Source organism: Cetorhinus maximus, chromosome 16 (genome assembly GCF_964194155.1).
Source record: "Cetorhinus maximus chromosome 16, sCetMax3.hap1.1, whole genome shotgun sequence".
NCBI classification, from domain to species: Eukaryota; Metazoa; Chordata; class Chondrichthyes; order Lamniformes; family Cetorhinidae; genus Cetorhinus; species Cetorhinus maximus.
Genome location: NC_135894.1, coordinates 100,383,853 through 100,408,313, shown reverse-complemented (window position 1 = coordinate 100,408,313; position 24,461 = coordinate 100,383,853). Strand labels below are relative to the sequence as shown.

The window sequence follows — 24,461 nt, the reverse complement described above, 5'->3', positions numbered from 1 at the left end:
CATCAGTAAAGTGATGGAAGGGGTCATCAACAATGCTATCAAGCGCCATTTGCTTAGCAATAACCTGCTCACTGATGTTCAGTTTGGGTTCTACCAGGGCCACTCAGCTCCTGACCTCGTTACAGCCTTGGTCCAGACATGGATAAAAGAGCTGATCTCCCGCGGTGAGGTGAGAGTGAATGCAAATGCAGCATTTGACCGAGTGTGGCATCAAGGAACCCTAGTCAATGGGAATCAAGGGAAAATTCTCTGCTGGATGGAGTTATACCTAGCACAAAAGAAGATGGTTGTGGTTGTTGGAGGTCAATCATCTGAGAGCTGGAACATCACTGCAGGAGTTCCTCAGGGTAGTGGAGTTCCCTTCCTAACAGTACTGTGGCGTACCTCTACCACATGGACTGCAGCGGTGCTGTCCCCTTTTCGAGGCAATTAGGGATGGGCAAAAAATGCTGGCCTAGCCAGCGGCACCCACATACTGTGAATGAATTTAAAACAATTAGCCCAGATGGACAACCAGATGTCTGGCAATTTATTTCTGCTGATACGTTCCCCAGATGGGCTCATTATGAATGGTTGGCTGAGCTCCAGGAATCACAAATTGAATTAGTTTAGTAAGGATCCGTTTGGACAAACTGAATTAGAGTATTTATATTGCTTGATTGAAATCTTTATGAGGTTATAACAAGTTGTTCATTCTGTGGTCTGCTTTGTCAATATCTGAATGTTTATTTGGACTGGGAATAGCGGCTGGCATGTTGGAGTGAGGAGGTGGTTAATGGGCCAGGGAGAACGGTGCACGCGTTGCAAAGCTTAACATTTCTCTCTCTTGCGCCCCCATTGTCTCTCGTTCCGTTCTGCTCAGCCGACTGCATAGCCAACTATAACAACCAACTGGAGAACAAGCAAACCAACTTGATGCTGCCTGAGTCAACAGTCTATGGAGACATGGACCTGAGCAACAAGATCAATGAGATGAAGACCTTCAACAGCCCCAACCTGAAGGAGGGTCGCTGCCTGAACCAGACGGCACAGCCCACTCCCTACGCCACGACACAGCTCATTCAGACCACACTGGGGAACAACATGAACAGCAGTGGAATGGAAGTGAATGATAAGCATTGGAAACCATCACTACAAGCCAAGCAGGAGATATCCCCAATGCAGTACAACATCATGGAGCAAAATAAACTCAATAAAGGTAAATAACAAAGAACTTATTATGTTCATATAGTGCCCTTCACAGCTTCAGGAATCACAAAGCCCTACAGCCAATCACCCTCTCCTTTAATGTATGGCCACTGCTATAACATGGCAGACAATTTGCACACAGCAAGCTCCCACAAAGAAACATTGTGATAATAACCCAATCATCTGGTGGTTGAGGGCTAAATATTGACCCAGAACATTGGGGAAAGCTCCCCCTTCTCTTCTCCGCAGTAGTGACAGTCAAGTCCTTTTGCATCCATCTGAGACAGTCTTTATTGAACATCTCATTGGAAAGACGCGCCTCTGACATTGAAGAATGAGGTGACACAGGAAAAGTGAGCGGTTTTTAGCAAATGAGAACAGGACCGAATATTGCTTTGTGTGGTCCAGTCACATCACATAGCCTTTCAGATCTACATCCTTTTCACTGCAGGGAGTGGGGGTGAGGGCCATAGCAGTGGGAATGACCAGGGTGAGAGAGAGTAATGGTTTGAGTGAGGACTCAAGCGTCAAAAGTAAAGATGAAAGGTGGTGATGAGCTGAAGAAATGTCGGAAATGAAGGGACAGAGCGAGAGAGTTGGGAATTTCAGAGTTGTAAACGAATTCAGTAAAGAGTTTTTTCCAGCGCAGTAGACACAGACGGAGATATGGTTGGGGAGGGGCAGGGAATGTGGTTGTGAGTGATAGAAGACAGTGATCAGAGATGACCTGATCTGTAATTGATACAATGGGACTGGCATGAACATGTGAGATGGTAAGGTCAGGGAGGTGGCTGTGAATATGGGTTGGAGAATTTACATGGAGGGAGAGATTTAGGGAGGAAAAGAGGATAGTGAACTCAGAGGAAAGGGAGAACGATGAGTTAGGATGAAGGATGAAATCAGCGAGGATGAGAAATCATTCAGTGCAGAGGCTGAGGGAGGAAAGCAGCAAAGATATCTTGGTGAGAAAACTTTTATGGTACTTGGGTGAGTGGGAGGGGACAAGGATTTTAAATGAGGTAAGAAGATGGAACAACGGGAGAGGGTCAAAGGAAGAGGGAGATCCAGAGGATTGGGGAGTCAGGTGCAAAGTGTGTTCCACAAGAATCAAACTGGAGTGGTTGGAATTGAACCTAGGCTGTCTACTCCTCTACATTACTGGTCCAGTAATATAACCATGGCACTATCATATAGCCTGCTAAATTCACTGATTGCAGGCACAGAAGTAGGGCAAACCTGAGTGACAAATTCAGACATACTTCCTGCCCAATGACCCAGGCGAGGATGGATGTGTGTGAACAACAGGTGTTGTGCAGCAGTGGTACCCACAAGATCAGTATCTAGCTGGCCCTTTCTGAATACCCACAAGAGAACTGGCCACTTAGGTCAATACTAAAGGTGAAACAGTGAATCAGAACCCTGTATCTAACCCTGGGAGTGTATGATGGGGACAGTGTAGAGGGAGCTTTACTCTGTATCTAACCCCGTGCTGTACCTGCCCTGGGAGTGTTTGATGGGAACAGTGTAGAGGGAGCTTTACTCTGTATCTAACCCTGTGCTGTACCTGTCCTGGGAGTGGTTGATGGGGACGGTGTAGAGGGAGCTTTACTCTGTATCTAACCCCGTGCTGTACCTGCCCTGGGAGTGTTTGATGGGGTGTTTGATCTAATTCCTGTTCTTCCATCTTTATTTCCTTTCAGATTACCGACTAGCAGAAACGAACAGCATTCCCACAATTCCATACAACCAGACGAGTGAGCATGGCACAAGCGGATCCTACAACAGCTCGGATCGAGGCAGCAACACGTCGGGTTAGTTAATGGTCTTTTTGGCTGTTTATGAAGCCACATGGCATTGCAGGGGTAACTGGCATCAGTATGCTTTCCAACTCAAGAGTTTGGTTAGAATGAGGAATTTGCCATCACAAGTGGCTAAAGGGAAGCTAGATAAATACACAAGGGGTGAATATGGAAGACAGGGTTATGTTAATAGGATGAGATGAAGCAACTAAAGTAGGAGGAGATAAAAACAAAAAACTACTGCGGATGCTGGAAATCCAAAACAAAAACAGAATTACCTGGAAAAACTCAGCAGGTCTGGCAGCATCGGTGGAGAAGAAAAGAGTCGACATTTCGAGTCCTCACGACCCTTCAGCAGAACTGAGTATAGTTAGGAGAGGGGTGAAATATAAGCTGGTTTAAGGTGGGGGCGTGGTGGGGAGAGAGAAGTTGAGGTAGGGGGGCTGTTGTAGGGTCAAGCAAGCAGTGATAGGAGCAGATAATCAAAAGATGTCACAGACAAAAGGATCAAAGAGGTGTTGAAGGTGGTGATATTATCTAAGAAAATGTGCTAATTAAGAATGGATGGCAGGATAGTAGGAGGAGGCTTGTGTGGAGCATAAACATCAGCACAGACCGGTTGAGCTGAATAGCCATTTTTTGGATGTAAATTCAATGTAACTCAGTGCAGAATCCTGCATTCCAAAGTCACAAAGCCAGATCTGCATAGAATTATATCATATTTCTAGCACAGAAACAGGCCATTTGGCCCACTTGGTCTATACTGGTGTTAATGATCCAAATGAGCTCTTATTACACATCTTCACCTCACCCCATCACAAATATCCTTCTCTTCCTTTCCTCCTCACATTTATCCAGCTTCCCCTTAAATGCAAATATGCCACTTGCCTCAGCTGCTCTCTGTGGTAGCAAGTTCCACCTTCTCACTATTCTCTGGATGAAGAAGTTTCTCCTGAATTCCCAAATTTGATTGATATTCCCAGCCGTGGCTCCACTGATGGCACTCATCTTCGAGTCAGCAGGCCGTGGGTTCAAGTTCCACTCCAGAAACCTGAGCACAAAACTCTATGTGGACACTCCTGGTCTCGGGACCGAGGGAGTGCTGCACTGGAGAGGTGTTGTCTTATGAGGGAACATTAAATCGAGGGCTCTAACTGTCCTTTCAGCTGACCGTAAAAGATCCTATAGTCAACAACTTCAGAGTAGAACAGTGGAGTGCCCGTGGTATCCAGGCCATGGCTTATCTCTTAATCAATAAGCTGTGTTTGTGGGAGCTTGCTGTGCATAAATTAGCTGCCGTATTTCCTACATCACAACGGTGACTGTATTTCAAAGGTATTTAATTGACTGTGAAGTGCTTTTGAGCGTCCTGAAGTTGCGAAAGGCGCTATGTAAATGCAAGTCTCCCTTATCTCCTGGTGGAGAAGTTTCTTCTGAATTCCCTGTTGGATTTAATAGTGACCATTTTAAGCTTATGGATTCCACCAGAGGCCTACCCTATCCAACTCTGCGATACTGTTTAAACTCTTGGTCACGCCTCAAACAGCTCAAAAACGACCATATTGCTAACCCTGCTCCGCCCTTACCCTGTCTCACTTCAGTTGCTGATGGAGTGTAAATGGCCCGTGTATTCTCGGGACCCTTTTGTATTAGACAACGTTGGATATTCTCAGCCAAGAGAAAGAAAGAAAAAAAATGTGAGAAAAGAAAGTGACCGAACAGAGGTCTTTAAAACGAGTGAAAGGTTTTGATAGAGTGGATAAAGAGAGAATGTTTCCTCTTGTGAGGAAGAGCATAACTAGAGGCCATCAGTATAAGATAGTCGGCAAGAAATCCAATAGGGAATTCAGGAGAAACTTCATCACCCAAAGAGTGGTGAGACTGTGAAACGCGCTACCACCGGGAGTGGTTGAAGTGAATAATATCGATGTATTTAACTAGACAAGGATATGAGGGAGAAGGGAATAGCCAGTTACAGTGGTTGATTTAGATGAGAGGAGGCTTGAGTTGTCCATAATCACTGGCATGGACTGGTTCAGCTGAATGGCCTGTTTCTGTGCCACGTATCCTGTGTAATTCAAAGTTATCCCATCTAAGTGTTCCGACAGAAGATCACAATCTTTTTATCTGCTCTGTGTCTAGGGAGCCAGGGGCACAAGAAGAGCGTTCGAACACCAAAATTGCCCAAACAGGGTGGCATGAATTGGGCAGATCTCTTACCGCCACCTCCAGCTCACCCGCCTCCCACAACATCCAATCCCGACGAATACAGTGTCACAGAGGAAAGGTACGTAGCCCCTGCTTGCATCTATTCAGCACTCGAGGCTTTCTTCCATCCAACCCTGCAAACGCTGGTTCTCACTGAGGCATGGGTTCCATGGGCACTGAACGCCCACAAGTACCACTTATTCCAGGCATATTGGCAATTCACCTGCTGTCAGTGTTGGCCAGTAAAATCAAGTCCCAACAGAGTGAGATCATAATCCCAGCCAGCATCTCAGGGTCAGTACTGAGGGAGTGCTGCACTGTCAGAGGATCAGTACTGAGGAAGCATTGCACTGTCAGAGGCTCAGTACTAAGGGAGTGCTGCGCTGTTGTAGGGGCAGTGCTGAGGGAGTGGCGTACTGTCGGAGCATCAGTATCGAGGGAGCACTGCACTTTCAGAGGGTCAGTACAGAGGGAGTACTGCACTTTCGGAGGGTCAGTACAGAGGGAGTACTGCACTTTCGGAGGGTCAGTACAGAGGGAGTACTGCACTTTCGGAGGGTCAGTACAGAGGGAGTACTGCACTTTCGGAGGGTCAGTACAGAGGGAGTACTGCACTTTCGGAGGGTCAGTACAGAGGGAGTGCTGCACTTTCGGAGGGTCAGTACAGAGGGAGTGCTGCACTGTTGGAGGGTCAGCACTGTGGAAGTGCTTCACTATCAAAGGGGTAGTGTGAAGGGAATTCCTCACTGTCGGAGGATTGGTACTGAGGGAGTGCTGCATTGTCAGAGGGCCAGTACTGAGGGAGTGCTGCATTGTCAGAGGGTCAGTACTGAGGGAGTGCTGCATTGTCAGAGGGCCAGTACTGAGGGAGTGCTGCACTGTCAGAGGGTCAGAACCAAGGGAGTGCTGCACTGTCAGAGGGCCAGTACTGAGGGCTTGCTGCACTGTCAGAGGGTCAGAACCAAGGGAGTGCTGCACTTTTGGAGGGTCAGTATCAAGGAATGCTGCATTGTTGGAAATGGCGTCTTTCAGATACGAGGTTAAGCGGAGGTTCTGTCAGGTGGTGTGAATGATCCCATGTGCACTGCTTTGAAGAAGAGCAGGGGTGTGATCCCTGGAACCCTGGCCAAATCCCTCAGCAACATTACAATTAATACATTATCTGGATATTATCCCGATGCTCTTGTGGGAGCTCTTTGAGCACAAATTGGCTGTAGTGTTTCCTGTCCTTAGGCACTAACAACAATTCAAAAAGAACTTCATTAGCTGTAAATTCTTTGGGACATTTCCCCTCCTGGTAAACTTCCCTGGATTGGTTTGGCTCCGCAGTGGCATCACCGGACACACGCCATTCCCTGATTAGCAAGCTCCTCACGATGGACGTGGGAATTTTACACCCCTCCACATTTGCAGGCTGGGGGTATTTGTAAAATAGGATGGGTAACTGGCCCTCAACCCTCCCGTTCACCCCCCAGTGGTCCCCCATAATGCAGTTGACGGGTACGGCATCAGCCAGCCCACCCACTGTTAGACCTATGGAGGCCCTTAACTGGCTAATTAATGGCTACTTAAGGGTCTATTTCCATCTTTGCTGTGATAATACCTGCCGGGGGGGGTGGGGAAAGCAGAACGATGGAGACCCGCCCACTACCTCACTGCCTCAGGTGAAAAGGCGGGCAGGAAGGGAGCAATACTTGCTTTGGGTGGGGTACCCTCTGCTCATTGGGGCACCTCCCCCATTGACCCCAATCCCCCATTGGCCTCTAGAGCCCTCCCTCACCACCCGTCTCCAGGGTCCTCAATCCCTCCCCGACCAAGGACCCCAGACGTACCTCCAGTTCCGGCATCCATGTTCTTTCTCCATGGTGGGGGTGCTGCTGGTCCTAGCAGTAGCCATGACTTGTTTCTACCGCTGCTGGGATGGGCTCAGCTCTCAAAGGTGGATATTCCTTTCCCTGAGGGGTGGGAGTCCCACTCTCGCCCTGTGAAGGCTGCCCACCGCCTCTTATCACCGTGGGGCAGCCTCGCTTAAAGCTGGTCAGCTGGTGACTGGCTTTCTTTCCTGCCGGTGGGTGGGCGAGCAATATGCCTCCCCGTAAAACTCAACCGGCCACGTGGCTGTTAAATTAATGGCCTAATTACCCCGAGATCTGTGAGTTCAAATCCGGCAATGGGTGATTGGGTTTGAAGTTAAATGATAGGCAGTTGGACAGCGAAGGAGAACGAAAAATGGAGAAGGAGGTAACGTGAAGAGAAAATGTGTCAATTGAGCTGCTTGGTCGACTCACCCCTCACGCCAGCTCTTCACCATCGGAAGTGAGTAACTTGTTGTGGCAGGATTCCCAGACTCTGACCTGCTCTTGTAGCCACAGTATTTATCTGGCTGGTCCAGTGCAGTTTCTGGTCAATGGTAAGCCTCAGGATGTTGATAGTGGGGGATTCAGTGATGGTAATGCCATTGAACGTCAAGGGAAGATGGTTAGATTCTCTTTTGTCGGAGACGGTCATTGCCTGACACTTGTGTTGCGTGAATGTTGCTCACCACTAATCAGCCCAAGCCTGAATGTTCCTGCACACAGATATGGACGGCTCCAGTAGCTGAGAAATTGCGAATGGTTCTGCAAACCGCACTGCTTGCAACGCGCCAGGCCTTTCAAATCCAACAATGGGCAATTGCCAAACCAGGTGATTGAAGTGTCAGTAAAGCCGGCATTTTAAACAGCTGAAGTAACGCTGTGTGTTGCCTGCTTGAGTGAGGTAGACGATTCTGTGCTAAACTCAGCCCCGAAGGCGATTTTACATCCGGTGCAAACTCTTTTCGATAATCCGCTTTTTTTGCTTTCCAGTTACGATCGAGAGGGGCTGTGCCCACTGCCCCCTGCCAGGATGTACCTACAACAGGACGAGCTGGAAGAGGAGGACGATGAACGGGGCCCCACCCCACCGATCCGCGGGGCAGCCTCGTCCCCAGCGGCTGTGTCCTACAGCCACCAGTCCACCGCCACCCTCACGCCCTCGCCGCAGGAGGAGCTCATGCCCATGTTGCAGGGCAGTCAGGAGAACCTGGCCCTCATCCAAGCTGGGAGTGACCGCAGGTAACTGCAACTGGACAGTGTGGCCGCAGGAGGGAGATCTCACACGCCTAGGGGAGAATTTCCTCTCCATCCGAAGGGGGGGGGTTGGGTGGGAGCGGGCGGATGCGCAGCCCATTGCCCCCCCAGCGATCGGCTGCACGCTGCCAGTTTACCTGGGCGGGCACGCGCGTGAAAGAGCGCAGAAATCTCCCCGAGTCACAGAGCTGCCTCAGGGAGATTAGTTTGATTTGTAAAAATTTTAATAAAGAGAAAAGACCATTTTTAAGACAGTGTCACATGAGCTGGGACATGTCGATGAACTTTAATATAAACTTTCATTCAATTTATAAACACTTCATGAACCCTCAGCCCGCCCGTGGTTGAGGTTTCGTGATGAAATGCGAAGGCCGCCCGGGCTCAGTAAATCACTTTAATTAGTTTTGAATAGGCCTTTGACAGTTTTGCCGTTGCGCGCCCACCGAACTGGGGATCAGAATGACGCGCAGTGATGTTGGGACGCTCGGCGTTTTACACATCGGAGAGCGGGGCCCGGCCCCCCTGGACCACCTGAAAATTCTGGGCGTAGATCTATACCCATCCACTTACTCAAACACACAGACACACATAAACAAATGCTAATACACAAACACACACACACAGATGCAAACACACTCTTACACACACATACACACACATTCTCACACACACACACAAAAACACACTCATTCACACGCACATTCAGACTCACACACTCACACGTGTCAGTACTAAGTGAGTACAGCACTGTCCGTGGGCCAGTAGTAAGGGAGTGCTGCACTTTAGGAGGGTCAGTATTGAGGGAGTGCTGCACTGCAGCAGGGTCAGTACTGAGGGAGTGCTGCACTGTAGGAGGGTCAGTACTGAGGGAGCGCTGCATTGTCAGAGGGTCAATACAGAGAGAGTGCTGCACTGTCCATGGGCCAGTAGTAAGGGAGTGCTGCACTGTAGGAGGGTCAGTACTGAGGCAGTGCTGCATTATAGGGACATAAGTACTGAGGGAGTGCTGCATTATCAGAGGGTCAGTTCTGAGAGAGTGCTGCATTGTCAGAGGGTCAGTACTGAGGGAGTGCTGCACTGTAGGAGGGTCAGTACTGAGGGAGCGCTGCACTGTCAGAGGGTCAATACTGAGGGAATGCTGCACTGTAGGAGGGTCAGTACTGAATGAGTACTACACTGTCAGAAGATCAGTACTGAGGGAATGCTGGACTGTCAGAGGGGCAAAACTGAGAGAGCACTGGCCTAGCAAAACTGGAGTGTATAGGAATCAGGGGGAAAACTCTCCGCTGGTTGGAGTCATACCTAACACAAAGGAAGATGGTTGTGGTTGTTGGAGGTCAGTCATCTCAGTTCCAGGACATCACTGCAGGAGTTCCTCAGGGTAGTGTCCTCAGCCCAACCATCTTCAGCTGCTTCATCAATGACCTTTCTTCCATCATAAGGTCAGAAGTGGGGATGTTTGCTGATGATTGCACAATATTCAGCACCATTCACGATTCCTCAGATGCTGAAGCACTCCATGTCCAAATGCTGCAAGACCTGGACAATATCCAGGTTTGGGCTGCCAAGTGGCAAGTAATAATTGTGCCACACAAGTGCCAGGCAATGACCATCTCCAACAAGAGGGAACCTAACCCTCCCCCCTTGACATTCAATGGCATTATCGTCACTGAATCCATTGACCAGAAACTGAACTGGACTAGCCATATACGAACGTACGAACAAGGAGCAGGAGTAGGCCATTCGGCCCCTCGAGTCTGCTCTGCCATTTAATAAGATCATGGCTGATCTGTTAGTAACCTCAAATCTCCATCCCGCCTACCCCCAATAACCTATCACCCCCTTACCAAGAATCTATCCACCTCTGCCTTAAAAATATTCCAAGATTCTGCTTCCACCAACTTTTCAGGAAGAGATTTCAATATAAATACTATATAAATCAAAGAGCAGGTCGGAGGCTAGGAATCCTGCATTGAATAACTCACCTCCTGACTCCCCAAAGCCTGTCCACCATCTACAAGGCACAAGTCAGGAGTGTGATGGAATACTCTCCACTTGCCTGGATGAGTGCAGCTCCCACAACACTCAAGAACCTTGACACCATCCAAGACAAAGCAGCCCACTTGATCGGCACCACATTTACAAATATTCACTCCCTCCAAGTCACTCGCCATCCTGACTTGGAAATATATCGGCCGTTCCTTCACTGTCGCTGGGTCAAAATCCTGGAACTCCATCCCCAGCAGCACTGTGGATGTATCTACACCACAGAGCCTGCAACGGTCCAAGAAGGCAGCTCACCATCACCTTCCCAACATCCCTGGATATAGAGTTTTCAGGCAGAATAGGGAGGGGGATAAAAAAAAGTGGGGCTGTAGCATTATTGGTTAAATAATCAATCACTGCTGTGAGGAGGGATGATATACTAAATTAAGCATCAAATGAGAGCATTTGGGTTGATCTCAGAAATAAAAAAGGGGTAGCCACATTGCTAGGAGTGTATTATAGACCCCCAAATAGTGGAAGGGAGTTAGAAGAGTAAATATGTAGACAGATTTCTGAGTGCAAAAACAATAGGGCAGCAATCGTTGGGGATTTCAACTACGCTAATATCAATTGGGATATGAACAGCGTGAAGGGTACAGAGGGTGCAAAATTCTTGAACTGCATTGAGGAGAACTTATTTATCCAGCAGGTAACAAGCCCAGTGAGAGGGAGATGCAATTCTAGATTTAGCCTTAGGAAATGAAGCTGGGCAAGTGGTTGAAGTCGCCTTGGGGGACCATTTTGGAGATAGTGACCACAATATAGTTAGATTTAGCATCATCATGGAAAAGGGCAAAGGTAGAACAGGAGAAAAATTTCTAAATTGGGGGAAGACAAATTTTACTAAGCTGAGAGGTGAGCTGGTGAGAGTGGACTGGATACAGCTATTCTAAAGCAAAACAATGTCAGATCAGTGGAAGACAATCAAAGGCAAGATTCTACGAGCACAGTGTAGACATGTCCCCACAAAGAAAAAGGGCGGTACTGCCAAATCTGGAACCCCCTGGTCACCCAGAAGCATACAGGCCAAGATAAAGCAGGAAAAAAAAGCTTATGACAGTCACGAAAGACTTAATATGGTAGAAAGCCTAGAGTATAGAAAGTACAGGCATAAAGTAAAATTGGAAATTAGGAAAGCAAGGGGAGGATATGAAAAATATTGGCAGGTAAAATTAAAGAAAATCCTAAAATGTTTTACCAGCACATTAAGAGCAAGAGAATAACTAAGGAAAGGGTAGGGTCTATCAGAGATATACATGGTGACTTGTGCTCTGATGCTGAAGATGTGGGCAGAGTTCTCAATGAGTACTTTGTCTCTGTCTTCACTAAGGAGAGGGATGAAGCAGACATTCTAGTTAAAGAGGAAGAGTGTGAAATATTAGATACAATATTTCAATCGTGAGAGAAGATGTACTGGAAGAACTGGCATCCTTGAAGGTGGATAAATCACCCGGGCTGGATGGATTGTATCCCAGGCTGTTAAAGGAAACCAGAAAGGAAATAACAGATACTCTGAGGATCATTTCCCAATCCTCATTAGATACAGGCGAGGTCCCAGAGGATTGGAGGTTTGTGAACATTGTACCATTATTTTAAAAAGGTGCGAGGGATAGGCTACAAAATTATAGGCCAGTCAGTCTGACTTCGGTGGTGGGAAAATTATTGGAAGCAATCCTGAGAGACAGGATAAACTGTCACTTAGAAAGGCACAGGTTGATCAGGGACAGTCAGCGTGGTTTTGTTAGGGGAAGATCGTGTCTTCCTCAAAAAATTCTATTGTTAGTAAGTAACAAGGAGGATTGATGAGGGTAGTGCAGGGGATGTTGTCTACACGGATTTCAGTAAGGAAGGGAGATCTCATGGGATACGGGGGCAGATTAGATCCAAAATTGGCTCATTGACAGGAAACAAAGGGTAATGGCCGATGGATGTTTTTGTGAATGGAAAACGGTTTCCAGTGGTGCTCAGTGTTGGGACCCTTGCTGTTTGTTGTATATATTAATGACTTAGACTTAATTGTGGGAGGAAAATTGGGAAATTTGCAGATGACACAAAAATTGGCCGTGTAGTTTATAGTGAAGAGGATAGTTGTCGACTCCAGAATGGTATGGTTGAGTGGGCAGAGAAATGGCAAATGGAATTCAATCTGGAGAACTGTGAGGTAATGTAGTTGGGAAGGGCAATCAAAGCAAAGGAATATTTAATAAACAGGAAATTATTGAAAGGGGTTGAGGAAGTGAGAGATCTTGGAGTGCATGTCCACAGGTCCCTAAAGGTGGCAGCACAGGTGGATAAGGTGGTAAAGAAAGCATATGGGATGCTTTCCTTTATTAGGTGAGGTATTGAATACAAAAGCAGGGATGTAATGAAGGAACTGTATAAAACGCTGGTTAGGCCATAGTTAGAATTTTGTGTACAGTTCTGGTCACCACATTACAGGAAGGGCGTAATTGCTCTGGCGAGAATACAGAGGAGATTTACAAGAATGTTGCCAGGGCTTAAAAACTGCAGCTATGAGGAGAGATTCGATAGGCTGGGGTTGGCTTCACTAGAACAGAGGAGGCTAAGGGGTGACCTAACTGAGGTGTACAAAATCATGAGGGGCCTAGATAGGGTAGACAGGAAAGACTTGTTTCTCCTCATTACCATGAGGAAAAACCTTTTTCACCCAGAGGGTGGTGGGTGTCTGGAATTCACTGTCTTCAACTGGTGGTTGAAGCTGAAACACTCAACTCATTTAAAATGTACCTGGATCTGCATCTGAAGCGCTGTAACCTTCAAGGCCACAGACCAGGGGCTGGAATGTGGGATAAAATGAGCGCTAGTTTCCTTTTTATTCTTTTTATGACTGGCACAGGCATGAAGGGCTGAATGGCCTCTTTCTGCACCGTAACTTTACTATGGTTCTGTGGTTCTATTTCAAAAGCGAGCAACAGAGTCCTCCCAAGCGTCAAACAGCAATGTTTATCCCCCGTCAGCCGACATGACTAAAGCCTGGTCATTATCACGTTGCTGTTTGTTGGATCTAGCTCTGAGTGGATTGGCTGCTGCGATTCCCAACATTACAACAGCGACTTCACTTTAAAAAGTACTTCATTGGCTGTTAGTGCTTTAGGGTGTCCCGAACCAGTGAAAAGCTTGATAGAACTGCAAGACTTTCTCGTACTAAGATTGTTATCTTTTCTCAGGCGCCATCCAGTCAGTCCACCCCCTCCGCCCAGACCTGTCTCCCCCTCCCACACGTACGGCTATATCTCAGGGCCTCTGGTCTCCGACATGGACACAGATGCCCCCGAGGAGGAAGAGGAAGAGGAGGATGTGGAAGTGGCCAAGGTGCACAGCCGCCGGCTCCTCCTACGCGGCCTGGAGCAGACGCCCGCCTCCAGCATGGGAGATCTAGAAAGTTCCGTCACGGGTTCCATGATCAACGGCTGGGGCTCAGCCTCCGAGGAGGACGCCAACAGCTCGAGCGGGCGCTCCAGCGCTGTCAGTTCCTCTGATGGCTCTTTCTTTACAGATGCTGACTTTGCACACGCTGTCGCAGCAGCTGCTGAATATGCGGGACTCAAAGTAGCTCGACATCAAATGCAGGAGACAGCAACAGGTATGTACAGCACAGGGTTAGATACAGAGTAAAGCTCCCTCTACACTGTCCCCATCAAACACTCCCAGGACAGGTACAGCATGGGGTTAGATACAGAGTAAAGCTCCCTCTACACTGTCCCCATCAAACACTCCCAGGACAGGTACAGCACGGGGTTAGATACAGAGTAAAGCTCCCTCTACACTGTCCCCATCAAACACTCCCAGGACAGGTACAGCACGGGGTTAGATACAGAGTAAAGCTCCCTCTACACTGTCCCCATCAAACACTCCCAGGACAGGTACAGCACGGGGTTAGATACAGAGTAAAGCTCCCTCTACACTGTCCCCATCAAACACTCCCAGGACAGGTACAGCACGGGGTAAGATACAGAGTAAAGCTCCCTCTACACCGTCCCCATCAAACACTCCCAGGACAGGTACAGCACGGGGTTAGATACAGAGTAAAGCTCCCTCTACACCGTCCCCATCAAACACTCCCAGGACAGGTACAGCACGGGGTTAGATACAGAGTAAAGCTCCCTCTACACTGTCCCCATCAAACACTCCCAGGACAGGTACAGCACGGGGTTAGATACAGAGTAAAGCTCCCTCTACACTGTCCCCATCAAACACTCCCAGGACAGGTACAGCACGGGGTTAGATACAGAGTAAAGCTCCCTCTACACTGTCCCCATCAAACACTCCCAGGACAGGTACAGCACGGGGTTAGATACAGAGTAAAGCTCCCTCTACACTGTCCCCATCAAACACTCCCAGGACAGGTACAGCACGGGGTTAGATACAGAGTAAAGCTCCCTCTACACTGTCCCCATCAAACACTCCCAGGACAGGTACAGCACGGGGTTAGATACAGAGTAAATCTCCCTCTACACTGTTCCCATCAAACACTCCCAGGGCAGGTACAGCACAGGGTTAGATACAGAGTAAAGCTCCCTCTACACCATCCCCATCAAACACTCCCAGGACAGGTACAGCACAGGGTTAGATACAGAGTGAAGCTCCCTCTACACTGTCCCCATCAAACACTCCCAGGACAGGTACAGCACAGGGTTAGATACAGAGTAAAGCTCCCTCTACACTGTCCCCATCAAGCACTCCCAGGACAGGTACAGCACGGGGTTAGATGCAGAGTAAAGCTCCCTCTACACTGTCCCCAATGAACACTCCCAGGGCAGGTACAGCATGGGGTTAGATACAGAGTAAAGCTCCCTCTACACTGTCCCATCAAACACTCCCAGGGCAGGTACAGCACGGGGTTAGATACAGAGTAAAGCTCCCTCTACACTGTCCCCATCAAACACTCCCAGGGCAGGTACAGCACAGGGTTAGATATAGAATGAAGCTCCCTCTATACTGTCCCCATCAAACACTCCCAGGGCAGGTACAGCACAGGGTTGGATACAGAGTAAAGCTCCCTCTACACCGTCCCCATCAAACACTCCCAGGACAGGTACAGCACAGGGTTAGATACAGAGTGAAGCTCCCTCTACACTGTCCCCATCAAACACTCCCAGGACAGGTACAGCACGGGGTTAGATACAGAGTAAAGCTCCCTCTACACTGTCCCCAATGAACACTCCCAGGGCAGGTACAGCATGGGGTTAGATACAGAGTAAAGCTCCCTCTACACTGTCCCATCAAACACTCCCAGGGCAGGTACAGCACGGGGTTAGATACAGAGTAAAGCTCCCTCTACACTGTCCCCATCAAACACTCCCAGGGCAGGTACAGCACGGGGTTAGATACAGAGTAAAGCCCCCTCTACACTGTCCCCATCAAACACTCCCAGGGTAGATACACCAATCGAAATGCTTTCTTGATTCCCAAAGATTTATGTTTTGAGGGTTTAACTTTTAGTGAGCAGAATCCACATTCGACTCAAGCTAACTGCTGAATGAAGTTTCTTTCTCTCGTTAAATATCCGGGCATTGGTTTAATTTGACCTCATTGGTTTCATGATTGGTAACAAATATGCAAGACTTGACTGAGCCAATCAGCGTCAAGGAAATCAGCCTGGTGGAAGTCGATTTGCTGTGAACGGCATCTAATTAGTGACCTGTGATGAACTCTCTCTGCCGCTCGTACAGTTCTAATGTTTATTAGAGATCAGGAGGAGAATCAATGAGAGTCGACACCAAAATTAATATCCAGAACACTTCAAATTGCATTAAAAATTAATATAGTGAAGAACATCCCTGTAATCAGTTCCAGAATGTAAAATATTATTGTAGTTATAAATTCATATTGAACATTTAGGTTAATCATTTATTCTGTATTTTATTAATCCATATCGATTCTCTCAGTAGCAAGCTCTTAGCTTTGTGTGCAATGTTCTGCCAGTATTACTTTTAATTCATTCCTGGAATGTGGGCATCACCGGCAAGACTGTCAACTGTTGCCCATCCCTTGGTTGCCCTGATGGGCAGAGGGCAGTTAATGGTCAACCTCGTTGGTGTGGGACTGGAGTCACATATAGTCCCAGACCGGGTAAGGATGGTAGCTTTCCTTCCCTGAATTACATTGGAAGTAGTTCGGAGAAGGTTCACCGAGCTGATTCCTGGGATGAAGGGGTTGCCTTATGAGGAACGGTTGAGTAGGTTGGGCCTGTACTCACTGGAGTTTAGAAGAATAAGGGGTGATCACATGGAAATATTTAAGATACTGAGGGGGATTGACAGGATAGGTGCTGAGAGTATGTTTATCCTAATGGCAGAGACTAGCACAGTTTAAAGATAAGGGGTCTTGTATTTAAGATCGAGATGAGGAGGAATTTCTTCTCTCAGAAGGCCAATCATTTTTGGAGTTCTCTTCGACAGGAAGCAGTGGAGGCTGAGTCATCCAGTATATTCAAGGCTGAGTTAGATAGAGTTTTGATTGACAAGGGAGTCAAGGGTTACAAGGAACAGGCAGGAAAATGGAGTTAAGGTCAAAATCAGATCAACCATGATCTTATCAAATTGTGGTGCAGGCTTGATGGGCTAAATGGCCAACTCCTGCTCCTATTTCTTATGTTCTTATGTACTAAAGGACTGATTAGATTTGTATGACAATCCAATAGCTTCATCCTCCTTTAATCATTTGACTGATCTTTTTTTTAAGCTGAATTCAAACTTTCAAACTGCTGCAGTGCGATCTGAATTCTCGTTCGGGGGATGATTAGTTCAGTAACATGACCACTGCACATGGTCACTTTCCAGCCCACAGAGCAGCAGCTCCCATGTCTTCTTAACAAGGATCACGCACTGTGTGAGCGGCCTGAGAGAGATTAGCGGGGCTGTCCATCATGGAGCATTGGCTGGGAGGCCTGCAAATTTGCCAAAGAAAATTACAGAGTTGTAGAAGATTTACTACGAGGAAGAAGGCCATTCAGTCCATCATATGCCAGATGGTGAAGTGTCTGTCATGTTGAAAAAGGACTACCTGCAAACATAGGCGCAGGGCCTTCTGGCCGCTCTACCCCTGTCCTGCACAATTGTGATGCCCTGTCTAATCGCACTCTTCAATCCCACCTCCCACTGTCTCTTGCCACAACCACACAAAAGTAAATGTGCGATGGAATTAAGGAGAAAGTCCTCCATTTCACAAATAAGATATAGAATTGACAGACCATGAGACAGCCCAATCTCCAACTTTATAAAACTCATAAATAGTATATAAATGATTGAGGATTTAATGAACTCAACCCAACAACATACGATCTATGGACTTCAATACAACATACAGGGTGAGGTAGACCATTTGTTTCTATGCTGTCAATTAAGGAGGTCTTAGATGGCCTTCCCTCTCTGCCGGCGATTGAGACCCTTTAGTGGGCAATTAATGAATTAACCCAGCAGCGGATGGGGTGTGGGTAGGGGCCTTGCCATGTGGGAAGCATGTCCAGCAAACCCCCGGTTGAGTTGGCTTTCAGGTTCCCAGGAGGGGGCAGGGGGTTGTTGGGGATGGGGGGGGGTGGTGTTAGGGAAGGCCCTTGTTCAAAGCAATCCGTCCCTAATTGAGGGACCTGGCATCAGCAAGGGGGTGCCCTCTGAGAGACACCCCTTGCCCTTGCTGCCAAACCCCACCTCCATGCCCTCCCCCCTGATCCCACCCCTCCCCTCTCCCTCCCCAGCGACCTCCCCGCCTTCCATCGCTCACTAGCGGCCTGGGATCCAGCAACAATCCTGGGCCTGGGGTGAATGTTGTACCGGCAGTCGCCACTGCCTCCCTGGCAGCATTGCTGTTCAATAGGGATGCCGGCCTCTGTTTGGCCAGCAGCTCGCAGCAGACAGGGCTTCCACCTCCAGGGTCCTTGGTCCTGGGGGAAGGCCCTCCACTGACCTCTCAAGTGCCTGACTGGTACAAGATGCAGCAGGCCTGTCCTAAAAGAGATGACCTGGGGCTCCCGCTGGCTCTCCATTCAGTGGCTGAGTGGCCCCCGCCACCTCCTCATGGTTCTGGTCAATGAGAGTGCTTCTTTAGCTGTCAGCTGGTGGTGTTCTCTGAAGCGAGTGTTTTCTCTGTGGCCATCATGAGGTTCAATGTGCACGAGGGCAGGAAGCCACTCGAGCTGTGTTGGTCTTAGTGTTCCAGAAATAATCCTCATGACTTCCCATAGGCAGACGTTGCACTGTCCTAAGGAGACTGTTAAGTTAAACGGAGGCCTCACCTGCCCTCTCAGGTGGATGTCAGAGATTCCATTGCCACTATTTTGAAGGAGAGCAGGGGAGTCCTCCCTGGTGTCCTGGCCAACATTTACCCCTCAATTAACATCACTAAAAGCCGGTCATTATCACGTTGCTGTTTGTGGGAGCTTGCTGTGTGCAAATTGGCTACTGTGTTTCTTACTTTACAACAGTGACTACACTTCAAAAAAGGACTTCATTGGCTGTAAAGCACTTTGGAGCATCCTGAATTCTGAAAGACACTGTAGAAATCAAGCCTTCCTTTTTTACTTTTGATTGAGTACGAGATTAGCATCTTATTTCGGAAGCATAGCAAAGGACCTATTCAGTGGCAGCATGAGATCACAGCGAGGCTGACCACTGGCAGGGATATCTGACCACTAGCAAGTAACAGCATAATTTCACATTTTTGGAATCACAGGATAGTTACAGCAAAGAAGGAGGTCACTTAGTCCATTATGTCCATGCCCGCTCTCTGTAACAGCACTCATGCTATTTCCCCGTAGCCCTGCAAAATTTTTCTCTTTATTCCTGTTAAAGGGGCAGTGTCATGATCAGCAATCAACAAAACAAAATGTCTACTGTTAGATGTGATTCCACAATTGGGCAGCACTGGCTGAACAATCCTGAGTGCGCTAACAGCTGCATTAACAACCAATTTAAGATAATCAGTCAAGCTCGTAATGTGGCTCATTAACAATTGCTAGAAACAACTTACATTCATAGGTGGGGACCCGTTCTCTACAAGCAAAATGAATATATTCAAGTCTTGTACCTTTTTTGAATTATCTGGGAGCTTGGGGGGGGGGTGCCTATAGTTCCCTACTGCTTTCTCCATGGCAACATCTCAGCCAATCAGAGTCAACTTGCCAACCAATCAGCATCCTTTTCTCCTGTAGTATAAATTGTTGTGGTTGTTTGAAATTTGGCATTCTTGTATTTGTCCTGATGAGTGAAAGACGAAAAGCTTCAGCAACATGTCTCTCTTTTCAGCCTTATTCAAGATCTGTACTAAAAGCAACCTTTTATCAGCAAGCCCTTACCTAGGGTAGTATCTCTATCACAGATTCCTTTTAAAGGGGCAGGGTCTGTATCACAGACCTTCATAAGTAGCTCAAGTATCTTTAGTGTGCGAGACTTGAGTTAGGGCCTGCCCTTGGTCCAGAACAGAATGGACCAGGCTAGGGTATTGAAAACCTGTAGGAGGAAGAGGTGACTGAGTGAGTGAAGAAATTGCACAGATATGAGGCCCTAGACAGAGAGAAGGGCAGTGTGTTAGGATTCATAGTGGAGGAGGATGAGAGCATAGACCTGGAGGAAAGAGAGGCGAAGGTTAAGAGAAGCCCTGAGGATTGATGAAATGGAGGGACATGAAAGCTTGGAGTGATGCTTGTTCAATCAGTTGGCTGAATGGATTAATTTCTACCTGTTGTAAAACTCATTCTCCATCTTTCCCCGATTATCACAGGCCGTCGACACTTCCCCTCGTCGCATTGTCCTCGCCCCACCAGCCCTTTCTCCACCGACAGCAATGCAAGTGCCGCTGTGATGCAGAAATCCCGTCCAATGAAGAAACTGAAGCACCAAGCAGGGCACGTGCGTCGAGAGATCTTCACTGATGGTACGTGTGATGCAGAGTAAAACCTTTAGCCCCTCTTGCACTAAAGTAAGACCCTCACTACTGACATGGAATACGTCACTCATTCAGCCAGACATGGCTCAGCCCAAAGCCCCAATCGACCAAACCCTCGCTCAGTGTGCGGCTAGGTAGGTCTCTACACTGACCGGAAAACACAAATGATGAGCAACTCCCTCCCTGCTGATCACCAAACCATTCAACCCATCAGTGTTTGACAATAAAAACTGGGTAATGCGGGAGGAATTTACACTCGCGTTGGGATTGAATGCTTAAACTCAATGTTGAGATTAGGAATTCTGTGCAGCAAAAGCGAATCAAAGGAATCTCAACCATTGAGATTTCGTTCAGTGGGAGTGAATGGGAAGGGGCCTAGGCCATTGGGATTCTATACAATGGAAGGGAATGTGAAGGGGTTTTACTCTTCCTTTGCTGTTTTCTCTGTCTGGTTTTCTCCCTCAATTCCTCTCTGATTTTTGTTCATTTCTTCATTTTTGTCTGTTTTCTATTATTTTCTCGCTCTGGTCCTTTGTTTCTATTTCTCTCTATGTTCATCTCTCTATTTTTTTCTTTCTCTGTGTCTCTTTCTTCCTGTTGCTGATGTTACTCTCTGTTCCTTTTCTTCTTTCTCTCCCTCTCTCTCTCTCTCTGTCTCTATCTGGTGACCCTGAGAGGACAGATTGATAAAATGCACTGAAGTGATATTTTGATTTAACACAATGAGTGACCTCATCATGACAATTCTGTAATTAAAACAGAACTGTCTTGCAGGAATGCTACTTTTTAACAGTAATGTTTCTCCTCCGTTGATAGAGGGATGAGGAAGGCTGCAGTTCTCGCTGGCAAATGAAAGAGGAGAGTATTTACCTTAAATTTCTGTAGAGCCTTGTTACATCCTTGGAATACTATTGACGGTTCTGATCTCCATATTGCCAAAAGAATATAGAGGCACTGGGAAAGGAGCAAAGAAGATTTGCAAGGATGATACCAGAATTGAGAAGTTATAACTATCAGCAAAGATTGAACAGCCTGGGGCTCTTTTTAATAAAAATAATTGAAGGCTGAGGGATGGCTCAATCGAAGACTTTAAAATGATGAAGCGTAGACATAGAGAAGACGTTTCCACTTAGGAATACAGGAAGAACAGTGGCTCATTTAGCCCTTGAACCTATTACATGATTCAATAGGATAATGGCTGATCTGTGACTTAATTCCACCTACCCACCTTTGCCCTTTATCCCTTACTATCGTTGGCTAACAAAATCAATCTCAGATTTAAAATGAACAATTGATCTAGCATCAATTGCTGCTTGCGGAAGAGTTTTCCAAACTTCTACCGCCCTTTGTGACATTTCATTCCTGAAAGATCTGATTCCAGGTTTTAGTCTATTCCCCTGGTCCTAAACTCTCCAAGCCCTCCATGCATTGGCATCTTAACAAGGTGGAGAGGCTTGTGTGCTCTGATGATCCCCTGAGCAGTGCCGTCCCAAGCTTCTTGCTCCTGGTAGAGCCACCCATGGCGGCAAGGGCAGGGCAAGGTGCCAGACAAAGTGTGGTCCAAAAAGTTCACAGTGGCAGAGCAGTTGAAGGAAGACTGTCTCTCACCCTCTGCAAAGGTAGAAAAAGGCTGCAGTGGCGAGGTGGGTCCAGGTCATCATGGTTTGACATGTCACTGATATCTAAACACCAACCCATCAAGATCGTGTGGACAATGATGTTGCCTCAAGGTCCCCACGTTGAACAAAGTCACCCGCAGGTTTCTGCCAGGGTCCATTTGCCAAGTCCTGTGGAGATGGAGAATTGGCGACAGGGACAGGGCTATGAACCTGGGAGTCCCTAGTCAAGAATCTGCACACAGGAGACAGATGAATGAAGGTGACTGGACACCTGTGTTAGGACAGAGGTGTCTTTGGGCAGCAGCATCCGTGACTGAGCAGCCCTCTGCTCACCCCAAATGGGGAGGAGGCTAGAAAAGGCCCCCTAAAATAGATTGTCCCACTGTCTCCTGGCCGAGGAACCACACCCTGTGGTCAAAGAAAGAAAACTTTAAATTTTGCAACTTGGGATTTTAGAACACACATGGATAGTCTCAGGAGTGAGAAGACTGTGTGGAAAGAACTGCAATCATATTACGTGAGTTATCAAGACTCCAAATTGACATCGCCGCTCTCAGTGAGACCCGTCTTCCTGGGGAGGAGCTGGTGAATGAATGAACAAGCAGGAAGAAACACCTTCTACTGGAAAGGAGAGGCTGACAAAGACCCTCATATCCACAGAGTTGGTTTGGCCATCCAGAAGGTCAAATACAAAACCACAACCACATGGAGGCATCCTAGATCAAAGCATTGACACCTCCCGGATGATGTCATTGCTCAGGGTCAAAGGTCACATGATCCATGCTGGGTACTGATGCCTGCTGGACAGACCATAGATTTGTTCCATCGGTGATGAACATCCACCTAGCACGGTCCAAAGTCCAAGAGGAAGATGATCAATGTCTCAGCCCTAAAGTCCGAAGGGAGGAATTCCAAGTGCAGCTCATGACCAATCTGGAAAATCTTCACATATCCAACTCAATTCCAGAAGAGTGGGATCAAATAAAGTCGGCTGTACCAGACTCCTGTGCCTACACCATTTGGTTCGAGCATCGTTGTCACCAGGACTGGTTCAATGAAAATGATGCTGAAATATGTGACCTGCTAGAACCAAAACAAGCAACCTTCATTGCATAGCAGAACAATCCAAGGTCACAAGCCAAGGCGGCAGCATTAACAGCTCAAAGCTAACACCCAAAAGACAAATCCGGAAAATAAAGGACATGTTGAATATGGAATATGTTGATCAACTGTGCTAACTGTAGCAGTGAATGTTTAACGATGAAGACCTCCAGAAATCAACAAAAGTAGTTATCGTCACCACACTCCTGTATTGCAGTGAGACCTGGACTGTGTATGAGTGACACAAAACAATGCTAGAGAAATTCCCTCAGTAATGTCTCCCCCGCATCCCCTGGATTCAACGGGAGGACCATTGAGCAAACGCTAGTGTGCTTTTAGAAGCCAGTTCTGCAAGCATTCCGGCAAAACTCCTGCAAAATCAACTTTGATGGGCTGTCTGGATACCCAAAATTCATCTCTGCTGCCAGATCCTGTTTTCTCAAATCTCAAATGGCCAACATTCCCGGGGAGGAAGAAGAAAATGATGCGAAGACACTCTGAAACTCTCCTTGAAGTACTGGGAGGAGCTTGCTGCCAATCGTTCAAAAATGGGGACAACCTGTCCATCAAGCTGCCTCACACTTTGAGTCCCAACGTCTTAATGATGAGGCAGAGCGGCGGCAGAGAAGGGAAGAAAAGGAAGCAAATCCAGCACTCCAAATCCCACTGCCTCATGGGACATCCTGTCTCACGTGCGCAAAGATCTGAAGATTGAGAATTGGCCTGTTCAGTCACATGGAGACCCATGGCAAAAACGTGCGGCCCTTAGTAGACGTCACACTTGAATCAAGGGACAGCCGACAAGGCTGCCCAAATAGTGAAAATAGCTCTCCAATCTACCCTGTCTGTATCCCTTAACATCTGCAAAACTTCAATCAAATCACCTCTTAACACTTTAAGTTATGGGTGAGGCCAAAACTAAGGCGGCATAAATATAAAAGAGTCACAAATAAATCCAATAATGAGTTCAGTCAAACATTCTTTGCCCAAGGAATGGTAAGAATGTGGAACTTGCGAACACATAGACTAGTTGAGGTGAATAGTATAGATGCTTTTAAGGGGAAGCTGGATAAACGCATGAGGAAGAAGGGAATAGAAGGTTATGATGTTAGGATTAGATAAAATAAGGTGAGAGGAGTATAAAGGCCAGAATAGACCAGCTGGGCTGAATGGCCTGTTTCTGTGCTGTAAATATGTGAGTACGTAAATATCTCTAAAATCTTGCATGGAGGTGATGGATAAGAAACATAGAATAATAGAAATTAGGAGCAGGAGTAGGCCATTCAGCCCTTCAAGCCTGCTCCACCATTCAATATGATCTGGCTGATCCTCTATCTCAACGCCATATTCCCACTTTCTTTCCATACCCCTTGATGCCCCTAATATCCAAAAAACTATCAATTTCTTTCTTGAATGTACTCAGTGACCCAGCCTCCACAGCCTTCTGTGGTAGAGAATTCCACAAGTTGACCACCCTCTGAGTGAAG

General features: G+C 47.3%; 1 protein-coding gene across 3 annotated transcripts in view; it reads left to right on the top strand.

Annotated features, from left to right (window-relative positions):
* The window catches only part of robo1 (roundabout, axon guidance receptor, homolog 1 (Drosophila)), a 663,637-nt gene that overhangs the window by 619,718 nt on the left and 19,458 nt on the right, over positions 1-24,461 (top strand). For all 3 annotated transcript variants that reach the window (XM_078560414.1, XM_078560413.1, XM_078560412.1), the window contains 6 exons: positions 863-1,198; positions 2,889-2,999; positions 5,130-5,274; positions 8,042-8,290; positions 13,540-13,955; positions 20,090-20,242. In XM_078560414.1, the coding sequence (XP_078416540.1) occupies positions 863-1,198; positions 2,889-2,999; positions 5,130-5,274; positions 8,042-8,290; positions 13,540-13,955; positions 20,090-20,242 (1,410 nt within the window). The remainder of the gene's footprint in view (positions 1-862; positions 1,199-2,888; positions 3,000-5,129; positions 5,275-8,041; positions 8,291-13,539; positions 13,956-20,089; positions 20,243-24,461) is intronic.